Source organism: Grammomys surdaster, unplaced genomic scaffold, assembly GCF_004785775.1.
Source record: "Grammomys surdaster isolate TR1022 unplaced genomic scaffold, NIH_TR_1.0 125430, whole genome shotgun sequence".
Classification (NCBI taxonomy): Eukaryota; Metazoa; Chordata; class Mammalia; order Rodentia; family Muridae; genus Grammomys; species Grammomys surdaster.
Window position 1 is genome coordinate 269,539 of NW_021620297.1, and position 23,154 is coordinate 292,692.

The window sequence follows — 23,154 nt, forward strand, 5'->3', positions numbered from 1 at the left end:
TTGCTGTGTTACAGAAGGAAAGACGGATGCTAGGAAAGGTTAGGAAACCCGTCTCAATTACAGCCAAGTCTAGCCTTGGTTTGTCTGAATTCAGACCTGTAGGGTAGAAGAAGAGGAAATGGGGCTGGAGGAGAAGGAGATTGGTAAACAGGCCACTGAGAACCTGCTCTGGGGTCCTTCCCCTGGAGGTGCACACAGCTGTGCATGACAGACAACTGTCAGAGATCACTAGCTGTCCCGAGTGGCACTGGGTTAGAACCAGACCATGGAGAGCTGGTGGAGCAGTCTTTAAGAGGAGCTACACTGTGAGCTGCCTTGGTAGTGGTTGTTGTTGTTGTTGTTGTTGTTGTTGTTATGAGACAGATTCTTGGTATTTTAGCTCAGGTTAGCCTCAAACTCTGATCCTCCTGCCTCTGCCTCCTGAGTGCTGGGGTTATAAGCGTGTATCACCACACCTACACTGGCTGCATTTTGAGTGATGGGTAACTGGTGGTCCCACTGCAAGTCTACAACGTAGGTAGTGTGCAGCAACCAGAAGGGGTCTCTGTCTCCCCTGCCAGGAACTCTGCACAGCAGCATGGGTGAGCGCTCGGGTCACCGCTCAGCTGCCCTCGTTTGCTGAGTCTTTGCTGTAGGTTGGTGTATTATTAGGCGGTGTCTTTGTCTGGAAGGCGTCTTGTGCTGAGTCTCTGAATGAGCAGGCTTGCCGGCAGTTGTCAAAACACATGATGCTTGGCCAGAGGCTCCATGGAAGCCCTCGGCACCCCGTGTGGCCTTTGCTTACACCCCAGGCATGGAATGTGCTCTTGCATGTTCCTGGCAGGTTGCCCATTTCTGTTCTGGGGGCTCCTAGGAGAGCAGAGGCTTGGGTTTTCCCAGATCGTGCTGTGGGAGGGAGAAGGCCAGTTTCCCCCAGAAGATGCCTGGGCTTGTTGATATTAACTGATCTGAGCCGCTTCTGTGGCACAGATAACAGGCTCCAGCTTGCAGGCACTGAGTGGCCCTGCACTTGGGTGTTCTGCCATCATTTGCAGTGTGCTGGGGTCTAGGACTGCAGCTTCTTGCTTTGTAGCCTTCTTCTAGAGCACAGGTTTTTACCATCTACTTGGTCTTCAGAAGCTTCCCAGCTGTGGCTGCCTTGCACTTACCTTTTAGCCACCCACCCATCAGGCACACCCAGTTTCCAACATTTGGAAGAATGGACCATGTAGGGAGGTCAAGGTGTTTGACCTGTGAGGTCACAAACTATGGGTCAGAATTGGGGGTCAGAATTCTGCCTTACAGAAGAGGGCTTAGCTGCTGGGCTGCCTCAGCTCCGGTGAGCCTTGGTTTGTAGAATACTTTGCTCACCCAGTCATATGTGTCCCAGGTTATGTGTGTCCAGTAACGGATAGGTCACAGTGGAAGATCTGCTTCAGCAGGACATTAGGTAAAGAAAGCTGTGACCTCTTGGACCGGTGTCTGCCTCGTTAACAGCCTGCCTAGGTCACTTTTAAGATCAGGAAAAATTTGTATGGTGTTGGATGTGATCTCCTGCTTACATAATCTCAGCATTTAAGAGGTAGAGGCCAAAAGACCAGGAGTTCAAGGCCGTCCTTAAGTCCAGCCTGGGCTACATGAACACCTGTCTTAAGGCATGATGTATATAGAGGTTCAGTGCTGCTTAGTGCAAAGCCCTGATGCCGGCTGACCTCCATCCCTTCTCTGCCTTCTCCCTAGACCTTCACAGCCTGGTGCAACTCCCATCTGCGGAAGGCTGGCACTCAGATTGAGAACATCGACGAGGACTTCCGGGATGGGCTCAAACTTATGCTTCTGCTGGAGGTCATTTCAGGTAAGACTCAGGTAGCACTGCGATCCATACTGTACCCTGTCCCAGCAGGCACTGCTGCTGCCCCCTTGCCACTGGGAAGCTTGACAGTTTGAGCCCATGTGGTAGGGCGGGGGGCGGCTTGAGCGGCTGTGAAGACCCCCTCTCCACTTGTCTTTTCAGGGGAGCGGCTGCCTAAGCCGGAGCGGGGCAAGATGCGCGTGCACAAGATCAACAACGTCAACAAAGCTCTGGACTTCATCGCCAGCAAGGGCGTCAAGCTGGTGTCCATCGGGGCAGAAGGTAAGCAGGGGTCCCGGCTGCCAGGCAGGGCGTCTGTGTGCCGAGTGAGTACAGGAAGCTTCGCTAGTAGTGACAGACAGTGGCTCCTACTCTTCTTGATAGTGTGGAGGATCCATGGCCTCTCCACCCTTAACGCAAAAGCTAGTGTGTACCAGGGCCAAGGAGGAACCCTGTATGCATGACCTGATCTATGTCTGTCAAGAGCACCTCTGCCAGGTCCTCATGGGTAGAAGGAAATACAAGGAGAAGGGGGGAGCTAGTAGCCTGATGGGGGCATTGGAACAGGAAGTGCAAAGTCAAAGGTCAAGCCCTAGGCTTCAGGTGGGTGGCTCTGGATGCCAGGGATCCCTGTCTTGAATGGATTCCTGGATCTGTACACCAACCTCAGCCAGCTCCCCTGGAGCAGCAGCTCCTTAGGGCCCTGGGGTTGAGTTCCCAGGCGCCTTCGGATGAGGAAAGGCTTGTGGAGCCCGGAGGCTGCCAACAGCCTCTCTGCTCATCACTCAGAACAGTTTCTTGTTCTGACATCCTTGTTGTCCCAGCTTTTAGAAAAACAAAGAAAACTAATTCTCGTTAATGACAGGACTGAGAATTTGGCAGGAGATAGGCCAGAATGTGCACTTCTGAGTTCCAAGGCCCTGCTCCAGCCCGGGACCTCTGTGGCGGGGTGCCAAGCCTTGCATGCCACAGTAGAGGTAGCTGGTGTTTGTTTAAAAACCAAAACCCAAAAATTCAGTCAGGCCGAGATTTTGTGTCCTTGCATGAATCTTTTCTCCGGGCTCCGCTCCAGCCCTGGCCTCTCACAGCTGCGTTTGTTTTGCTCAGAGGCTCATCTGTAAATACAGAGGGGTACGAGGAGAGACCCTGCTTAGGTTCCAGTCCCCACTTCATTTGCAGGACAGCTCGCTCTGCAAATGTCTCCTGCGTGCTCTAAGTGATCCTGTCCTAATCTATGACTGTCACGTGCCTAGAAAGGGGTAAAGGGCAACTTCACGAAGAATGCTGGCCCTGCCTGGCCCCTCATGGTCTGGCAATTGAGGAACATGGCTTCTTCGCTGGGGTTATAAGAGGGGGTGGCAATTTGAAGCACAGCTGCAGGTCACAGAGGCAGCTGGTGGATGTGTAATGAGAGTCCTCTTCCTCCCGGAACTTTGGCCAGCCTATACCTATGGCAGCTGTGAGATTGGTCATGTCCCTTGACTGAGGAAGCCTGGCCTTCTTGAAGCTTAGTCTAGCTTTCCTGGTGGGAGAGCTAACGTGGCCCCATGCTCTAGCAAGCTGCTTGCCCTGCTCACTCGCTCGCTCATGAGTCTCTAGCTGTGAACCCTGGGCAGATGGAGCAGACATCCCGTCCCTCTGCCTCCCTAGAGCTCAAGTGGAGTATGCTTGTCCAGCACTGTCTACTGAAAAGGAACTTTAAGTAGGGGCACCTTGTGTCCAGAGGCAGGCTGCAGTGTAAAATGGCTAGCCATTTTAGAACAGTAACTCCCTGGCAGCCCTCTTCCCAGTTTCCAGCTCAGCCCCTTCATATGTTCCTCCCAGCTGTTCCTCTCAGTCCCCAACAGTGTGCGTCAACAGTCCCTTCTCCCCGTTCTCCCAATCTGTGCAGCTCCAAACTGTGACAACTGTTCTAGCCTATCTGCTCAGCTCTGTCTCCTAACGTCTTCTCCACCAACCGTCTTCTCTTCTCACTCTGCTGGCCCCATTCCTTTTTCTCTGCCTCAGCTGGCTTTTTTTTTTTTTAAATAACCTACCCTGTTCCCAGAAATCTGAGAGACAACCAACACTGAAGGTTATAGTATAGGCTTAAGCAGTTCTAACAGTTAAGTTTATTTTGTTTTTTGAGACAACGTTTCTCTGTGTAACAGAGCCCTGGCTGTCCTAGATCACTTTGTAGACCAGGCCTGCCTCAGACTCACAGAGATCTGCTTGCCTCTGCCTCCCCAGTGGTGGTGTTAGAGGTGTGGGTCACCACGCCTGGCCCAACTAAGTTAGAAACTGGGCTGCTTTAAAGGCCGGGTGCACAGGATGAATCCCCTTACACCGCAGGGTCACTAGGAGGCAGCACTGGTTAGTTGTGCAGAAGATTGTGAGTGACAGCAAGGTGACTGGAAAGGAAGTGGCTAGTCCTTCGTAGGTGATGGTAGAGCCAGTGGACTGACAAAAGACCACCTTAATCCTGAGTGCAGGCTGTTCACGTAAAGATGGAATTTTACCACAGTAGTAGTAGATGACAAGCTTTGAGGTGAGGACCACAGGCCTGGGACAGTCGTCAGAGGAGCAGTTCTGTGAGCTGGCCAGTGGAGAAAAGGGCTAGGAAGCATGTACACAGGCTTAGGGACAGTGGCAGCAGGCTAGACTGGAGCATGCTCACTGCCTCCTCCTAGCAAGGTAGCTCTGTCCTGGGGTGATGCACAGAGCATGGCTCTAACAGCGTCTCTCTCCCGCTTTGTCCTGTGCGCAGAGATTGTGGACGGCAACGCAAAGATGACCCTGGGTATGATCTGGACCATCATCCTCCGCTTCGCCATCCAGGACATCTCTGTGGAGGGTAAGGCACGGACGGCACAGATGCTCGTCACTCTCCTAGGATGGGATGAATTAACAGCAAGCTCAGGTGTCTCTCCATTCTCCTCCATGCTCTTTTTGAAGCCCATCTTTCCCACAGCCCTTGGTGGCTCCAGGTTATCCCAGAGCAGCAGTGCTCTGTGGCCTCTATTTCATAAACTAACCCCATGCTTTGTCCCCTTGAAGTAGTCCAGAATGTCTGGCACATTGTACATCCTGGTGACCTGAGCTGCAGAGCAAACTCAGGATGCAGTTGGGCCGGGCCTTTTCTCTTTCTGCTCCACATACCTGTTGGGGATGTGCATTGTGGCCTGCTTTGGCCATCCAAGAGCGTTGCCCTTTCCACCTTGCCACAGTGTGTGTGTGTGTGTGTGTGTGTGTGTGTGTGTGTGTGTGTGTACCACAAAATGAGAAAGCCGTGAGGCCAGTATCTGCAGGGGCTCCTGGGTGCTCAAGAGAGACACATTCCTGTCTCCATGGGGCTTCCAGTGTGAGGACAGTCACATTACCCAGAGCAGAGGATAGTACTTGTTGGGAACAGCCTAAGGCTGGTCTCTAGGGCTACTCACTATGTGGCCTAGAGGCTATTGACAGGCCAGTCAGGGGTGGGAAGTAGTTTCAGATTCTATCCTTGCCATTTTCTGGAGTAGTCTCAGTGACAAGGCTTCTAGTATTTGGGATTTGTGTGATGGTGGCTGGATGGGCAGAGATCACCCACATCCAGAATGGGATGAGCTGCCAGAGCTAGGATGTCTGCTGTCCTTTCCCTGGGGTTTGTTTATCCCAAGGCCTAAGACTGAAAGTCCTGTTTAGCTTGGGCCATGTTCTGAGGTTTAATTTTGAGCTCACCTGTCGTGTGCTTTGCAGAGACCTCTGCCAAGGAAGGACTCCTCCTTTGGTGCCAGAGAAAGACAGCCCCGTATAAAAACGTCAACGTCCAGAACTTCCATATCAGGTAGGCACCCAGCAGCACCCTCCTGCTTCTGGGATCCAGGTGCTTCCTCACACCTGGCTTCTCTTGCCATGTTTTCATCCTGGTCTATGATATATAGCAAGCCTCAGTAAGTCAGCAAACCTCCAGTAAGTGCCCATTGGAAAGTCCCATCTGTTCCGAAAGGAGACTGAAGCTCCTTAAGACAGCTGCAGGTCTTCTAGCAGGCCTCGGGCCACAGTCAGGGTTCCTCTTCATTTTTACATTTCAAGAGAGGCCACTACATAGATTGCTATTGTAAAGAGAATGTGCTTTCCAACTGCTAAGGTGAGCAAAACTCAGCCCAGCCAAGCGGCTACTGTCCCTGGGTGAGGGAGGCAAAGGATAGATGTTGTTGCTGTAAACCGAGAGACAGAGGTCTGTGCCATGTGAGGCCAGGGGAGCAGGAGGCTACTGTCTGCCTGGGGTGCCCCCGACCGAACTCAGACTCTTTCAACACATGACTTTACCATGTGATGTCTGGAACAGCGTCTGCAGGGCCTGTTGTGTCACTCCATGCTGATTGTATTCTGTTCTTGACAGCACATGGTTCCCCTTGATGGCTCTGCTCAGTGTATCTCCTTTGCTGCTGTCTGCGGTTGATGTCACTGTCTAACTTCCTGAGTCAGTATCTGTAGTGTGCCTGCTGCTTCTACACATAGGGCACAGGAAAGGCTCTGCAGCAGGGAGCACGGCTCTGCAGCAGGGAGCACTGCCCTCTAAGCACAAGCACTGGGTGGGCTGTAGGTTCCAAATAGTGAGGTGGTGGGAAATGAGGAACTTCCTGGTGGTGATACAGAGCTCCATCCTAGAAGGAACCAATCCTTGTAGGATCTCAGGGAAGAGACTGGCTTTGTAGGGTTCATTTTGCTTTAGGGACTTCTGGCCACCAAACATCCAGCCACTTAGCCCATGCCACCGTGGTTGAGTCAGCCAGGATTCAAAAATCCCACCCACCTTCCCTTGGGGGCGGTCTCTTGGTACAGCCTGTCCTTTTCTAGAAGCCCTCATACGCAGTGCTAGGCTGCTTGAGCTATCTCAGTGGCCAGCAGAAGAAAGCCAACACTTGTGACATGTCAGGTTCTGTGCAAGCGTTAGCCTACTTATTCCTCACAGCAACTCCGAGGTAGCTGCTGCCTCTGTTCCCATTTTACAGGCGTTGAAACAAGGAGCAGTTCTGTGATTTTTTTTTTTCCCCTCAAGGTCACACTGTCAGTGCCAAATCAATACTTTTTTTTCCCCCAAGATTTATTTATTTTATTTATGAGTACACTGTAGTTGTCTTCAGACACACCAGAAGATGGCATCGGATCCCATTGCAGATGGTCGTGAGCCACCGCAGGGTTGCTGGGAATTGAGCTCAGGACCTAAGAACAGTCAGTGCTCTTAACCGCTGAGCCATCTCTTTATCCCCAAATCAAAGCTTTATCCCAAAGTGTCTGATTCTGAGGTTGTGTTCAAAGCTACTGCAATATCATGTCCCTGCAGTGCCTACCGCACGCTGAGCCTGCTGTATATGGGAATCAGTCACTGCTGTAGGCCCCTAGGAGCTATCAGGGCTCCCAGAACAACAAGGATCTGTAGATAGGAAAGAAACAAGGAGTGAGGGAAATTGATCCTTAATCTCCTTTTGTTTCTTCTTTGACCACAGCTACTGAAAAACTACAACCAACCACCGTAAAAGACCAACAACACCCACCTCACCTCCTGGGGCCCTAGCATTTATATACCCTCTGAAAACTTCCCAAAGTTCCAAACATCATGCAGTCTCAGGAATTATCTGCAACTAACAAAAAATGCTTCTGCTAGAACATGAAGCAAATCACAGTCAGCTGCTGTGGACAGTTGAAGCAACCCCATATCACCACACTTGGGATTAAAACAAGAGCACATTCTTAAAATTTTTCTGTTTTGGGGGAAAAAAAAACAAAATTCCATAATCCTCAAAAATGTCACTACAGGGACCCATTTCCTAACCTTTGCCTTCTCTTATAGCTGGAAGGATGGTCTGGCCTTCAACGCGCTCATCCACCGGCACAGACCAGAGCTGATTGAGTATGACAAACTGAGGAAGGTAGGTATCTCTGTTCTCCATCCCCAAGCTGACCTTCACAGCTGAGCTCTGACCAGATGCACAGGTTGGGGGCTGCTCAAGTTAGCTTTCACCTGGTCACTGGCTTGGAAGCTAAGTCTAGCCTCCTGGACACTCTCAGGTCTGTCCAGTCCTCCATGGGCATAGCAACTGGCTGGGCTGTTGTAGGGTCTGTCTTACTTGACCATTGACCCCCCTTCTTGACTTTCTGGATTCTAGAAGGGAATTTTGAACCTTCCCACCGGCCTCCATCCCTGTGCGAGTTTTCCTCTTACTTGCTTATACAGAGCTTAAGGTCTGCCCTCTTGGGAAAGGAAGGGGTGATGGCCAAACCAAGCGGCCATCTGTGCCGTCCTGCGCCCATGAGGTTGCAGAGTTAAGGGCCAGAAGCTGGTGAATGATGGTACCCCTAAGCTGCTCTAGTGGGGGAAGTACCCCTGGAGATAGAGAGAACTCAAGAGTTGGGTGCCAGGGGGCCACCCTGCTTGGGTGTGGTAGGAATGAGGATTGTGTTGTAGCAGAAAACTGGTGAAGGGAATGAGATAGAGCAGGCCTGCTGTACAAGCTCTGTCCACTGTTGCAGCGGTGGGATCCTGTGCAGGAGCTCGGGTGTTCTAGGGAGGGAAACATGGATTCTCTCTCTCTCTCTCTCTCCCTCTCTCTCTCTCTCTCTATCTCTCTATCTCTCTATCTCTCTCTCTCTCTCTCTCTCTCTCACGAACACACACACACACACACACACCACACACACACAGTGCCTTATGGTCTCAAGCCTGAACCACACCCTCAAAGGTTCAGACCACAGGGTTCAGCTGAGGCCTGTGGCTGGCTGGCAGTTCTAGAAGTATACCTACATTTTTCTAGAGAAAAGGTTGTAGTCCAGCTTTGGGTAGGAATTGTGCTATATAGCAGGCCTTTCTCTGTATAGCAGCACACCGGGATGAGAGTTCCTGACACTTTTCCAGCCCTGCTCCTCAAGGTTGACTCAGGCCAGCCTTTTGCCTTTTATGATTGCCTGGGTCCTGTTCCTGATGGAAGTCTGTTTGTTCTCTCTGCCTCCCCAGGATGATCCAGTCACCAACCTCAACAATGCATTTGAAGTGGCTGAGAAATACCTGGATATCCCCAAGATGTTGGATGCCGAGGGTGAGTCCCTCCCCTGCTCAGTCAACACCATGAATCCTTGGCCTTATCTCTGGACCTAGCTGTGGCTGGGCTCCACGACTCATCAAAGCCTCAAAACCTTAGGGAGCTAGCTGGCTGAGCCAGGGTGAAAGGCTGGGTGAACCTGGGGTGGCCAGATGGACTCAGAATAGCAGAAGGGAGAGTGGTCAGTGCTTAAAGGGTCAATTTTCTGGTACCACAGAGGGGACAAGGAGGTTGAAGAGGCCAGCTCCTGGCTTCCTGTGAACAACACTGGCCTCTCTCCTCATCAGCCAAAGGCCTGGGGTCTGGAGCCTGCCAAAGTGGAATGTTGTTTTTTCCTTTTCCGGCTTTGCTCCATTTCCCAGCCAGCACCACCCCCAGCAGGACCCATGTCTCTGGCCTCTGGTGGCCTTTGGAGTTCACTGTCCTACAGCCCCTTGAGGCCTTTCTCAGAGAAAGGAAGTGGCTTTGCTCCAGCTCAGTTCCCACAGCATTGGCCTTTCCTGAGACCATGGGGGAGGTTAGGATGTGACTGAGTCCATGTATCTGAACAACTCCTGTTGTTGACTCAGCTCAGAGGGTCTTTCCCTGGCTTAGCTGTGTGTCCTAGCAAGTGGTCTCACCCCTGCTTGGGCCGTTTAACCCTTGTTGTTCACTTACAGACATCGTGAACACAGCCCGGCCCGACGAGAAGGCCATAATGACATATGTGTCCAGCTTCTACCATGCCTTTTCAGGAGCGCAGAAGGTACCAGGCAGGGCCAGGCAGCCCTCCTCGCCGCCACTGCCCAATGCCGCCGCTGCCTTTCGCCTCCCACGCTCACTTCATTTCTCTTGCAGACGGCAGTGGGCTCTCTTGGACTGGAAGCCCGCTCCCTCAGTCCTGGGCAGTGCCGCCTGTCTAGTCCTTGCTCAGTCTATTGAATGCCTACTGTACACCAGGCTCTGTTCAGGCAGTAAGAACACAGGCAAGTTCCTGCTGCAAGGAAGCTTATTTCCTAATAGTTGAGATAGACAGCATACTTTAGGTCACGTGATACAAGGAGTCTGTGGAGGCCAGAGGACAGGGTGGTGTGGCAGAGGCACCTGGGTCCCCTGGTAGCTGGGACACTCAGTTGAAAAGGGGCTTGCTTCACTTGTAGCTGGGGCTGCCAGGTGAAGGCTACACAGGCAGGCCTTGGCAAGTGAAAAGGCTCAGGTTGCAGAAGCAGTGGCTTGAGAGATGGACAAGGAAAGGAAAGTTGCAAAAGGCAAGCTAGCTGTGGGTCATTCTGCTTAGGGCTTTTTTTTCCCCCTTTTGGGGGGGATAACTTTTATTTTATGTAAGTGTTTTGCTTAATGTATGCCTGTACACCTACTAGGGAGGCCAGGTGTTGGATCCCTTGGGACTAGAGTTACAGATGCTTGTCAGCCATCCTGTGGGAGCTTGGATTAAGTACATACAGTGCGTGCTCTTAATTGCTGAGCCATCTCTCCAGTTACAGGTTGTTTTAATTTGGCTTTTGAGACAGTGTCTTGTACATACAGCTCAGCTAGCTCAAAAGTCCTGAAACGCCATGTGCTTTTATTTATTTAGGCGGGGATCCTCTGCATATAGTCCTGACTATCCTGGAATCTTGGAACTTTACACACACACACACACACACACACACACACACACGGACCAGGCTGACCTTGATCTTCCTGTCTCTGACTCTTGGGTGCTGGGATTGCCATTGTATGACAATATATTTGACTCTTTGAGACAGAATCTGATTCTGTTGCTCCTCCTGCCATAGCCTCCTGAGTGCCAGAATTACAGATGTGTGCCATAGAGCCCAACCTACACAAATGACTGCTAGTTCAGGTGACATGATTCTGCTTAGGGTTTCAGAAAGTCACTTCACTTTTGACTTTTGCAGCTCCTTTCATACAGTCTAGTTAGTTTCAATGGCCTGTTTGAAAATGAAGGTCCTCTCTCAGAGCCTGGTGGCCCTTCTGTGCATTATGGCAGGGCATGGCCCCCAGGTCTGAGCTCCGCTGGTTTCCAGTCCAGAGCAAGCGCTATTCTTCCCGCATGAGCCTCGGGCTGGCTGGCTACCTCCCTCCTGCATCTTTCACTCTCTCCTGTCTCTCTCTTTCTCTCTCTCTCTCTGCGCAGATATTGTAGGCACTCTGAGGCCAGATGAGAAGGCCATCATGACTTACGTGTCCTGCTTCTACCACGCCTTCTCGGGGGCCCAGAAGGTGAGCCAGGGTGGGAGGACCCTGTAGCCAGTCTTTTGCTAATTTGTGAGTTCTTTTTCCCACCCTTTATCCCCCCAGTTTCACCCCCCCATCACTAGATAAGAAAGAAAGAAGGATAGAGTGGGGGAGAGAGAGATAAGAGATTCCTAAATCTAATTTCTTTCCTTGTTTTTCTTTGAGCACGACTACTAACAATTCAAGACCAATAAATACTACCTGTCGGGGCCCTAGGCATTGTTTACAGAATCCCAGACTTCACACAATCACAACTGGCAGACCCACGCCTCTGCTAGAGCGTGAGGCAAATCATAGTCAACTGCGAGGACAGTCCTAAGCAGCCCCATATCCCACACCCCATTAAAATGAAAATACTTTATCACAGCAAGATCCCTTGCTGCTGTGGACTCAGATTTACCCTTTCTGTCAAGTCAGCCCTATGTGTCCACATGTCCCTGCATGGAGACCTGGCTGAGCAGCCCAGGGCCATCGTGGTCATAGGACCCTCGTGCCTCCTGTTTGACCAATGTTTCCCAAAGCCTCACGGACCTTCTTGCATAGCCACCTATGGTGGATGTGACAGCTCTGACCACAGGGAAGTAGAATCCCAGGTCACTGTAGATGGTAGAGTTGGTGTATGACCCTTTACTTGTTAGGAACTGTACTTCAGGGCCACCTACCTGTGAGCCTCCTCTCAGAAGTCTCCTGCCCAGATGCTCAGGCGGCTCCTGGGTGAGTTGGGTAAACATGTCTATTATGGTGTGAGTCTCTATGAGCCCTGCTGACCTCACACCACCCTCATGGTTCCTGTCAGGGACTCACACGTCTACATAGGAGTCTTGGCACTTCTGTGCCCTCCTGGACTTGTATAGTAGCTTGGGCAACATTGTGTTAACAGCCCAGGAGTTAAGGATCAATGGTGCTGGTTTGGGGACATCTAACTCCCTGGGCCCTCTCCAGGGCCTTTACCTGCCTAGGTCCCATCAGAACTCCTGTATATGCCAGGGAGCAAATGGAGGCTGTTAGACTCATCTGAAAGAAAAGGACACTGAAGCTCAGAGACCCCACATCTGCTGTATACTGCCTTCCTAGAACCTTCCATCCAGTGGGGACCTCATCATGGCAGTTCTGCCCGGCCCTGCCCCGCCCCTCTTGGCAGCATGATCATGGATAGGTTACTTAAGTGTCCCTGTTTCTAAGATGAGAATCCTACTGCTCCCCACAGGGACTGTTCTAGGTGCCCAGTAACACGCTCCAGGGTTAAAGGGAGTCTGTGGCACAGCAAGGTGCCCAGTTTTTTCCAGGCCCCTCCCAAAATGGCCAGCTTTCAGTGCCCCTTTCCTACCCAGCCAGCATGAGTTAGATCTTGTATGTGGAGTGTTTTACTGGAAGGCACGGAGAGGGAAACTCTCCCCCCCCCCACACACACACACACACTCACACACACGCACACACTGACTGGTAATGAAGGCTGAGTGGGAATGGGTAGTGATGAGCCCTGGTTAATAGCAAGACTGCCATAGGGCTCACCCACGGTGGGCCTCCCTAGCCTCATGCTTTCCTTTTTTTTTTCTACCCGAAATGCGCTGTGCCTGGAGCCGATTTAGGTCTGGTAAAGGGATCAGTCACTAGCTCACTAGCAAGAAAGTTCAGGGCAGAGCAGTTTCAGGTTAGTGGACATCTGGGCTCAGAATGCTTGTGCTCGGCATGTCTTCTAAGGTAGCCTAGTCTGTGTAGTGAGGAAGATGGGAGCCTCAGCTAGAGTCAGCTTTCTCCCTTGACACCTAGCAGTGCTTTAAAGGTGCTGTCATTTCCCAGAGGCCAGTTCAGTGTCCTCATAGTATGGAGTTCAGGCCTGGGACGAGAGTACTATCTCCCCGTATGGAGTCACCAAAGCATTCCTTCTTCTTAAATTCACCAGTTCCGAGCACCTACAATGCCCCATGCCCCAGCAGTGAAGTAGAACGCCTGTGGCCTGCACCATGCTCAATTAGGGGTCAGAAGCTGACCCCAGCAGCACCTCTAGTCGTAGCCTTTGTCTCACCTCTGGAACAAGTCTTGGTGCTTCCTGAGCACAGTGTGTTATAGAGAACAAATGCACGTACCCGTGGCTGCTCTGTCAGCTCTTTATCTGCCGTGCACCACATGTGAGTGGGAAAGCACACTGGTCCGGAGCTCAACCCCAGCCTCCTCTCCTCCTCCTTACCCTGTAGACCCTCTTCACTGGTTCTCTTCCTGTTCTGTTGCCGTTCCAACTCTTCTTGGATCTTTTTGTGCTGTCCGAAAGGTACCTGTCTCCCTTCTCCTGGGTGGCACTTGGCCCCCCCCCCCCCGGGCTGCTAGCCTGCCGTGGCCAACTCTGTATCTCTGCCCTTCTGTGCGTCCCTTCTGCCCTTCTTATTGTGACTTGTGCCCATGCAAGTCCCTAGATCAGCCTCACCTCTGAGTAGGGGCCACAGTGGGCAGGACATGTACCGACCACTGGGACTGTATGGTACCGGCACCCCCACACCACCCCTCCAGTGCTGTTCCCACACAGGCCTGGGAACTAGAGGCCTGGTTCTTAGCAGGGGCTCAGGCCTTGCCATCTTTCTCAACAAAGACCCCGAGGACATGGCCACTCAAGGTCACTTTACTGTAGATCTGCTTCGTCTCCTTTCCCTCTTTGGAGTTCTCTGGGTCTTGGGTCACCTGCTTCCAAGGGACCTGCTTGTTAGGAGGGGGGTCCCCAGCCTCTGGCAGCCCTGACTGTGCTTCTCCACTCCAGGCTGAAACTGCCGCCAACCGGATCTGCAAGGTGCTGGCTGTGAACCAGGAAAATGAGCACCTGATGGAAGATTATGAACGCCTGGCCAGTGATGTAAGTGTGTGCTCGAGTGCTCCAGGCCCACCAGAGGGAAGTCTAGGCAGGGAGAGCCAGAAAGGTGGCTCTGATGTTAGGAGCACTCGCTGCTCTTCCAGGGAGCCTGAGTTTGATTCCTGACCTCTGGGGACACCAAGCACGCAGAGCGGCACGTGGACATACATGCAGGCAAAATACCCATACAGATCAAATACAAAATAGAGGTCTTATAGCCCAGGCTGGCTTTAACCTTCTGACCATCCTGCCTCCACTTCACAAGCACTAGAATAACAAACACTATTGCTGTGAAAGTAGATGCAGCATAGGAGTAAGACCTCAAAAATACAAGGCACAGAACGTTTGGTTTGATGATCACCATGCCGGCCAGCCTTTGAGGCCAGAGCTTAGGTTCATTCCAAGGCGTCCAGATTCAGCTTCCTGTGTCCTTAGAACACAGAGTTCTTAGACGATGACTCCCAGGTCTGGGGGCTTCAAGGTGACTGGTTCCAGGTGTGGATATGAAGAGTGGGGTCTTCTGAATGTTAGGCATGAGCCATGTCCTCGGCTCTGCCACCTGAGCCGCACAGGGAACGCTGAGAGATGTTTCACAGCCAACCCAAAGTGGCAGCATCTGCACACCGAGGGTTTTATGGATTGTGTACTGGCAAGGCTAGGCCTGAGAGCTATGGTTGCTGGAGCTTTTGCCTCAGACTCCCAGGGCCCCCTGGCTTCTGTGAGTCTGAGAGAGTAAAAGGTAACACTGCGACCTGTACCTGCCACTCCCCACCCTAAGACAAGGTGGGAGTCACAATGCCACTCAGCCTGGTGCCTCTGCTTCTGGTTTTGTCTTTGCTCTTAAGATGCCATTTCTGTGCCTTTACTCTTCTGGAATTGTTTGGAATGCCTAGACTGTTGGCCTGTTGGTGTTCTTCCCTGCCTTGTTAAAGATCAGAGTAGGTCATAAGAATACTTGTCATTTTTTGTTCCAGTTTTCCATTTTTTGAGGTGCCAGGGCTTGTATATGCACTGGCCATCCGAGTGAGGCAAACATATTGTAGGCCCTTACCATTGTGTCAGGTATGGTCAACAAACCTACTCTGAGCAAGAGTCTCAGGACAGCTATGGCCTGTGAGTCCAGCAGTCACAAGTCTCCTGACAGTATGGAAGGGTTCTTCTGGGTAGGGACAGTGGACTTAAACCACCCACTTCAGTCTGGGCAAGGAAGACTCTGAGCAAAGGCATTAGCAGAAAGAAAGTAGGGGATAGCACAGTGCTTCCAGGAGTGGCACACATTCATAGACCTCTGCTGTGGGGTCCCCACAGAAGTCATGGACAGTTTGAGTGGGAGCAAGACAGCCCTGAGGATGGGGCTTTTTTGTAAGTCCACATCCTGCTTCCCTGTAAGCTGGGGGCATCCCAGCAGCACCCCAGCACTTCACAGTAGTTACCATGGCTTCTTACGGGCCCACAGCTTCTAGAGTGGATCCGGCGCACCATCCCCTGGCTAGAGGACCGCGTGCCTCAGAAGACCATCCAGGAGATGCAGCAGAAGCTGGAGGACTTCCGCGACTACCGGCGTGTGCACAAGCCACCCAAGGTGCAGGAGAAGTGCCAGCTGGAGATCAACTTCAACACGCTGCAGACCAAGCTGCGGCTCAGCAACCGGCCTGCCTTCATGCCCTCCGAGGGCAGGATGGTCTCGGTGAGTTCATCACCGCCTGGGGGGAGTGGGGGAGGGCATCACCTGCTAAGCCACAGTAGGGCTTAAAGCCTGGCCGACATTATTGTAAGTCAGCCTTCGGGGCAGGGGTGGTGATGGGCGTGCTTCGCATTTCCTGACTATTTCTCCTGAGGTTTTACACCCAGAATTCTCTTCACTACTACCCCAGCCATACCACAGTTTGTGTGAACCGTTTGAATTTGCCAGGACTCGAGGCTAGCAAGTGTCTCAGACCCTCTGTAATGGGGGAAATAGCAAGACGCCTTTCGAGGTCTGCTCAGCAAGCACCATCCATTGATTTGCCCACCTGCCCACTCGTGCTCAGCCTCATCCAGTTAGACCCAAACAGTCCATGCTTGTGCGCCTGGAGGGATGCTCAGTGCGGAGGCAGTCGCAAAGGGTCCGAGCTCCGTCCCAGCATCCACATCAGGCAGCTCATAACCACCTGTAACTCCTGTCCCTGAGGGATTCAGAGCCACTCTCTGGCTCCTGTGGGCACCCACGCACGCACGCACGCACGCACGCATCTGTCCGTGCTGGTCCATGTAGACAGAGCTGCAGGGGCGGGTCAGGCAGGCCTCTCCGCCAGCATCCTGTGAGACCTCTGCCCTCTCCCTCCCCACAGGACATCAACAATGGGTGGCAGCACCTGGAGCAGGCTGAGAAGGGCTATGAAGAGTGGCTGCTGAATGAAATCCGCAGGCTGGAACGACTTGACCACCTGGCAGAGAAGTTCCGGCAGAAGGCTTCCATCCATGAGGCCTGGACCGATGGTATGCTTCCCTACTCCCTGCTCTCAGTGTGCTCTCAGTCCCTCTCCTGGCTGCAAAAACGCTGCTTTGGGCTTACAGAGCTGTCGGCAAGGCAAGGGATGACACTCTATTGGCTAGGTCTCCCTTTTGCCTCTGCTCTGGCCTGAAATGGCTTATGGGTGAGCCCCCTCCTGGATTATTCACGAACAACACAGCAGGGCTCTTCCCTATGCCTTCACACTTGCTATGTCCCTTCCAAGAATGGTTTGCAGTCTCACATTCAGCCTACCACGCTGTCTGTGACTGAGCTTCATAGCACATTGGCCAGGTTGCATTAGTCTATCTGTTCAGCCACCTCCTGGCCTCACTGGCGTGTCTGAGGCTGGTGCTCGTCACCACCCTGTCCCAAAGCCCGCTTCCCAGCAGCCCTGCAGCTGCCTGTCTCAGACTCAGGATGTAGAATTCCATTACATCCTTGGCTCTTGGCTGAGATCCACTCCACGAGAATCTAGATTCCCAGGAGACCTAAAGTCCTCAGAAATTGCCCATGGGAAGCAAAAGTCGTGTGACACACCCACAGACTGTCACTCGGTGGAAGCCCTGGGCTCAGCCTCACTGCTGAGACATAAATAGCCCTCCAGAAGACACTTCCCTCTATAGCTCTTTCTCCCTTTCCATCCCAGTCTCCACCCATGGTTCCACAGGAGCCTCCTTAACTGTGTGGGCATATAGCCCCAGCTGTAGGCAGATGCTGAGCCCCGCCCTCTGGAGACATTGGCAACTGCATAGCTCACGAACTACAGCACTAAGCTCCTGCTCTCATGGTAGCTCAGCCCTGCTGTTGTCCAGAGCAGGCCAAGGGGAGAATGCAGGAGGCAGAGGACAGGTGATGAGCTGACCAGGCTAGGCTGGGCGCAGGCACTACCTCCTGCTCAGACATGGTGCCCCTTCAAGGAGGGGGCGTTGGTTGTGGTGTCATGTTGGAGGGAATGGGGCCCTCATTGAGTTGATTTATTTATTCACTCATTCATTTGAAACACATCTCTAGCCAGTTGTAGCAGTTTGTGCCTATAATCTCTGTACTTGAACTGAAGCAGGAGGATTGCTGTAAAGTCAAGGTCAGCTTGGGCTGTCTAGAGAGTTCCAGAGTAGTCTGTAGTACAGTGTGAGCTACTACTGTCTTGAAAATCCAAACAAAATACCACATACGTGGCTGTGGATCTGAGCCGCTTGGCTGTGCTTGGCTGTGCTTGGCTGTGCTTGGCTGTGCTTGGCTGTGTGTGCATGGTAGTTTCCCAAGTGGGTGCGTCCTTCCTGAGAGAACTTGGGTATAAAGGCTTGCACTTCCTGTGAGGGCCTTACGTATGTAAAGATGACATAACTCCTGTGCCCCATATGTGGCTAAGGTGTTTTCTGCTGTATCTTGCCAGCTTATCTTCTAGATTATTCTGTGGTTCTCTCAAAGTGAGCTGGAGTACCCAACCTAGGGCTGCCAGAGGACTGGCAGCTGGTTTACTGGGGCTGTGGGTGTGGAAACCCCTCAGAATTCCTCTGGAAATACCTGGGGATAGGCTTGCCCTGGAGGGATCTAGGAATGAGGCCCACATGCAAGCAGGTTCAGTATTGGTTGACACCTTCACACACCTGTCCTTCCCAGCAGTCCGCAGACCGCCTGAGCCTCCACCTGTATTCTAAATCACTGTGAAACCCCTGCCCCAGAGGAGGGCTACTCAGAAGTGGTGGGCCTGTGTGGATGGTTTGCAGAGGGACCTAAGTGCCTAGGAATAAACCAGACCCCACCGAGCCCATGTGCCTCGCGTGGCTGCCCTGGAGACGTACTTGCCAGTCCCCTGCTGGAACAGCTGTGGCTGAATTTTTCTCAGCTGCTATTTCTGGTTCCCACCCTTGGGAGAAAGCAGTTTGGAGAAGGGAATTGCAAGCTTGCCTTGTGGTTAAGCCCTCCAGCCTGAGGCAGGGGTGGCAGGCCTGTGGAGTCTGTTTTCCAAGTCCACCTCTTGCCTCCTGGTGCCAGCCCTGGCCTGGGGGTGGCTGGCAGTCGCTAGGCAGATGAGGCTGGGAGTGACTGAGTGGGGTGGTGCCAACTATTTCCATTCTTAACCATCATGCTAAAATTTAGGATGGGCAAGGCCACATAGGTGCTGTTGATGGCACTGTTTTACAAAGGGGAGATGGGCCAAGGGGTGCCAGCTGTTTGCCGGGCACTCTGGCGGTTGACCTGAGGGTGAGCCCAGAGGCCGTTGGAAGCAGGGCTCCTTGTGGAAGAGAGTGGAGGCCTGAATGCCATCCTGGCTGGCATTTTCCTCAGTACCCTGTCGTCCCTTAAGTTACTAGCAGGCTGCTTGGGCTTTTACTCTGGGCATGTAATTAGCCCGGCTCCAGGACTAATAACAGTGTTTCTCCCTTCCTTCAAAGGGTTTGGACAGCCCCACCCACTGTGCCGAGAAAGCGGGTGGGGCGACGAGACTGGGTTAGGACCACCACCCAGGGGAACTGGCTCTAAAAAGCTGGCACGGGCACAGCTCCTGGGCCCAGACTCCAGGCTTGTCCCTGTCCCGGTCCCGCTGGGCCTGGCTGAACGCCCAAGGCTTCTCCCAGTCAGCGTCCTCCACAATGAGTGTCTGTAACTTTTCAGCCCTGGTATCAACTGTATCCCACCAGTAAGAGATACTGTTTAGAGCCTAGGCGTTACTCTGTACTAGCTGTTTCAGACCCATTCACACCAAGTGTCTTCTAAGTCTGCACAGAGCTGTGTAGAACATAGATGGCTTGCAGATTCATTCCCAAGGGGGCAAGGGAGAAGCTTCTAAGAGCTTCTATCGTCTGGGGTAACAGATGGGATCCGCATCTGTGGTTAAGATGCCTGTCTGCCACACCTGTAGGGAAGGAGGCTATGCTGAAGCACCGGGACTATGAGACAGCCACCCTGTCAGACATCAAAGCTCTGATCCGAAAACATGAGGCCTTTGAGAGTGACCTGGCCGCACACCAAGACCGCGTGGAGCAGATTGCTGCAATTGCCCAGGAGCTCAAGTATGTGTGCACCTACGGTATCACCGTCTGTAAGCTTAGAGTTCTGTCCCCAGCTCCCAACCAGGAGAGCTTCACAGAATGAAGTCTTCTGCCCATGCTGGCTCAACACCAAGAAGCATAAGGGACCTAAATTCTCCAGCACAGGGAGGACCCCAGACTCCCCAGCCTGCCACCCTGTGTGGGGAGTGCTGTACAGTGAGCCTGTTGTTTTGCTTGGCCCTGTCCCTCCTGCTCAGAATATAGTCACTGTAAGGGCTTCCAGGCAGCCAGTGTCCCCCTCTTCCCCTGCCCAGTCACATAAATTTGTGCACACAGTTAGTACACTGCACCTCAAGAGCCAATGAATCGGGCCCTTATTCTACCATTGCAGTGGCCAGCAGTGAGGAGGAGCCAGGGAATGGGGAGGCCTGGCCCATTACATCATGGAAAATCCACAGGCCTGAAAGGAGCTCCCAAAATAAGCTCTTTCCACAGACACCTCCACCCACTATTCACCTCAAACTTGAGCAATTCTGCTAGGCCTGCCCACTCGTGCCAGTGGGACCACAGGAACGGGGCAAGTTTCTTCCTGCTTCCCACTACTCTTGGCGACAGTTGTGCACATTTGCATACCAGAGGCAGAACGATGGTACTGGGACCAGTAACTTTGTTTGGTACCGGGGATTACCCTCCGGAGACCTGCTTGTCCAAACCAACCCCTTTCATGTGTGTGAGGTGGCCCTGGAGGGAGGAAAGGAGCTGCCTGCGCCACCCACTGCCCAGCATGTCTCACGTCAGTCAGTCAAGTGCCAGGGACATGCAGTGTGTGCATGCTTCAGAGGTAGACAGAGACCTGAGTCTGCTGTGTCGTCTCCTGTGCCTGTCATAAAAGTTAACTGAACAAGACCAGCAGCAGCAATAAAGTAGTAGTACAGCTGGATCTTGTTTTTGTTGTTTTCCAAAGACAAGGTTTCTCTGTGTAGACTAGGCTGGCCTCAGACTCAGAGATCCTCTGCCTCCCTAGTACTGGGATAAAGACATGGGTCACCACATTCTAGCTTTAGAATAACTTTGTAATAAGTGGTCTTTGCTACTTCGTAAGTTCTTTCTTCCCCTAGTTTCTCCTCCCATAACTAGACAGAAGAGAAAGGACAGAGGAAAAAGAGATTCCTGAATCTCATTTCTTTCCTCATTTCTTCTTTGAGTACGACTATTAATGGACTACAGCCAGCCCCTGAACAGCCACCAGCCCTGCTGATGGGGCTTTAGCACTTATACCCGAGAAGTTTCCTGGATCGTATATGTCACACACTCCGCAGCTGCCAAAGCCACGCCTCTGCTAGAGCACGAGGAAATCAGTCAGCTGCTGTGGACAGTCTGAAGGAGCCCCGCACCCCACACCTGGGAGGAAACCCTGAGAGCTTGCTTGCCTGTTTACTTACTTACTTATTATGATTATGCAGCATTCCACCTGCACGGCCAGAAGAGGGCGCCAGATCTCATAGATGGTTGTGAGCCACAATGTAGTTGCTGTGAATTTAGCTCAAGACCTGAAAGAGCTGCCAGTGCTCTTAACCTCTGAGCCATCTCTCCAGTCTGAAAACACATTTTTATAATATTATGTTTTTTAAGAAACCAAAATTGTTACTACAGAGCTTTTATAAATAGAACCTTTCAAGTCAACAACCCTAATATGCCAGTACTTTCAGATTTCAGTAACTAAGACTAAAAAGCCGACTTTTGCCATTAGTGATTTGGCTCTTTGTTTATTTTGTCTTGAGGCAGGGTCTCTAGTTCCTAAAGACCTGATTCTGTGGCTCACTGCCTTTAAACTCACTGCTGTTTTAGCATCCTTGGTGCTGGGATTGCAGTTAGGAGCCACTGCATGCCATCTCTGCTAGATGGTGTTAAAATCAAAACAGCTGCCTGGAGCCAGGAGAAGGGGTCAGTGAGTCGGGGCGTGTCCCTCCAAGGCTGGAGAAGGGGTCAGTGAGTCGGGGTGTGTCCCTCCAAGCCTGGAGACCTGAGTTGGATCCTGAGACCCACAAGGTGGAAAAGAGCTCTCTCCACAGATTTTCCTCTCTCACACACACACACACACATACACACACACTAAGTAAATAAATATAGAAGAATTTTAGAAAAGAGTACTGGAGACCTGTTCAGTGCTCAAGAGGGCACAGTGTCCCGAGGACTAGAGTTCAGATCTTAGGACCCACATCTGTCAGCTCAGTGCCTGTGACCCCAGTTCCGATGGGTCCCCTCTGGCCTCCATGAGTACACATGGTCAGCTGGCTCAGTAGGTGAAGTATTTGTTGTACGAGCATGAGGATGCATTTGTAGTGAGAGCACATGTCAAACTGCATGGTGGCACGTGCCTGTAACCTCAGCCCAGGGGAGGCGGGGACAAGAGGATCCCATGAGCTCCGTGGTCGGTCAGAGACCTTGTCTCAATAAGGTGCAGAGGGTAGGGGCCATACACGCCTGACACACAAAAAGCTGGATCCCCTGTAACCCTGGCACCTCACACCTACCAGCCTAGGCCAGGCGGCCCTGAAGTGTGAAGCCCAGAAACCATAACAGTGGGAGGGAGGCAAGGCCAAATCCTGGAAGTTGTCCTATCCTCTCCACAAACACATTCTGACACGTGTGTGCAGGCACACACTAATTATGAGGTATGTTTGAGGTGGGTGTGGTGGTGCACACTTTCAGTCCCAGGACTCAGAGTGTGAGGGAAGCAGGAACTGGGGTTCCAGGCCGGCCATGGCTTTTCAGTGAGATTGTCTAAGTGGAAAGAGAAGGTGAGGTCACTGAGGCAGACGCTGCCACTGGCCTCCACCCTCCCTGAGTATGCCTAGGGGTACACAGAGCGGTCAGGCTGCAGACATGCTGTAGACAGGAGGTCTGAGGTCCTGGGGGTGGAGTCTGTGTGTGCCCCCGCCCACCTGCCGGCCCTCATTTCCATCTGCTCCACAGCGAGCTGGACTACTATGACTCCCACAATGTCAACACGCGGTGCCAGAAGATCTGCGACCAGTGGGATAACCTGGGCTCTCTGACCCACAGTCGTAGGGAAGCCTTGGAGGTGAGGAGGGGTGTGTCACCAGGGAGCCGTATGCCCTTTAGGGATGTTGGGGACTTGTAGGAGGGCGTCTTTTGAGGCCCTCAGGTATCTGCTCACCAGCTCACCTGGCTTCCCTGTCCCCATCCCTCTCTGCACACTCCAGAAAACGGAGAAACAGCTGGAGACCATCGACCAGTTACACTTGGAGTACGCCAAGCGGGCCGCGCCCTTCAACAACTGGATGGAGAGTGCCATGGAGGACCTGCAGGACATGTTCATCGTCCACACCATTGAGGAGATCGAGGTCCGCTCCGCCACACCCTCTAAGGGGCAACCCCACTCCCGCCCCCAGAAAGGCAGGCTGCATTCTTCACTCCCTTTCTTCCTCTAGGGCCTGATCTCAGCCCATGACCAGTTCAAGTCCACCCTGCCGGATGCCGACAGGGAGCGTGAGGCCATCTTGGCCATCCACAAGGAGGCCCAGAGGATCGCCGAGAGCAATCACATCAAGCTGTCTGGCAGCAACCCCTACACCACCGTCACCCCCCAGATCATCAACTCTAAGTGGGAGAAGGTGGGCCAAGCTCTCTGACACTCGAGGGCTGGACTGTGCGGGTGGGGAAGCTGTCACCTG

General features: G+C 52.5%; 1 protein-coding gene across 1 annotated transcript in view; it reads left to right on the forward strand.

Annotated features, from left to right (window-relative positions):
* The window catches only part of Actn4 (actinin alpha 4), a 68,147-nt gene that overhangs the window by 40,131 nt on the left and 4,862 nt on the right, over window positions 1-23,154 (forward strand). The window contains exons 2-15 of the mRNA XM_028786185.1: window positions 1,720-1,834; window positions 1,994-2,113; window positions 4,578-4,664; window positions 5,549-5,636; window positions 7,647-7,725; window positions 8,808-8,889; window positions 9,552-9,637; window positions 13,880-13,972; window positions 15,426-15,656; window positions 16,300-16,447; window positions 19,327-19,477; window positions 22,433-22,541; window positions 22,684-22,824; window positions 22,912-23,094. Coding sequence (XP_028642018.1) covers window positions 1,720-1,834; window positions 1,994-2,113; window positions 4,578-4,664; window positions 5,549-5,636; window positions 7,647-7,725; window positions 8,808-8,889; window positions 9,552-9,637; window positions 13,880-13,972; window positions 15,426-15,656; window positions 16,300-16,447; window positions 19,327-19,477; window positions 22,433-22,541; window positions 22,684-22,824; window positions 22,912-23,094 — 1,713 coding nt within the window. The remainder of the gene's footprint in view (window positions 1-1,719; window positions 1,835-1,993; window positions 2,114-4,577; window positions 4,665-5,548; window positions 5,637-7,646; window positions 7,726-8,807; window positions 8,890-9,551; window positions 9,638-13,879; window positions 13,973-15,425; window positions 15,657-16,299; window positions 16,448-19,326; window positions 19,478-22,432; window positions 22,542-22,683; window positions 22,825-22,911; window positions 23,095-23,154) is intronic.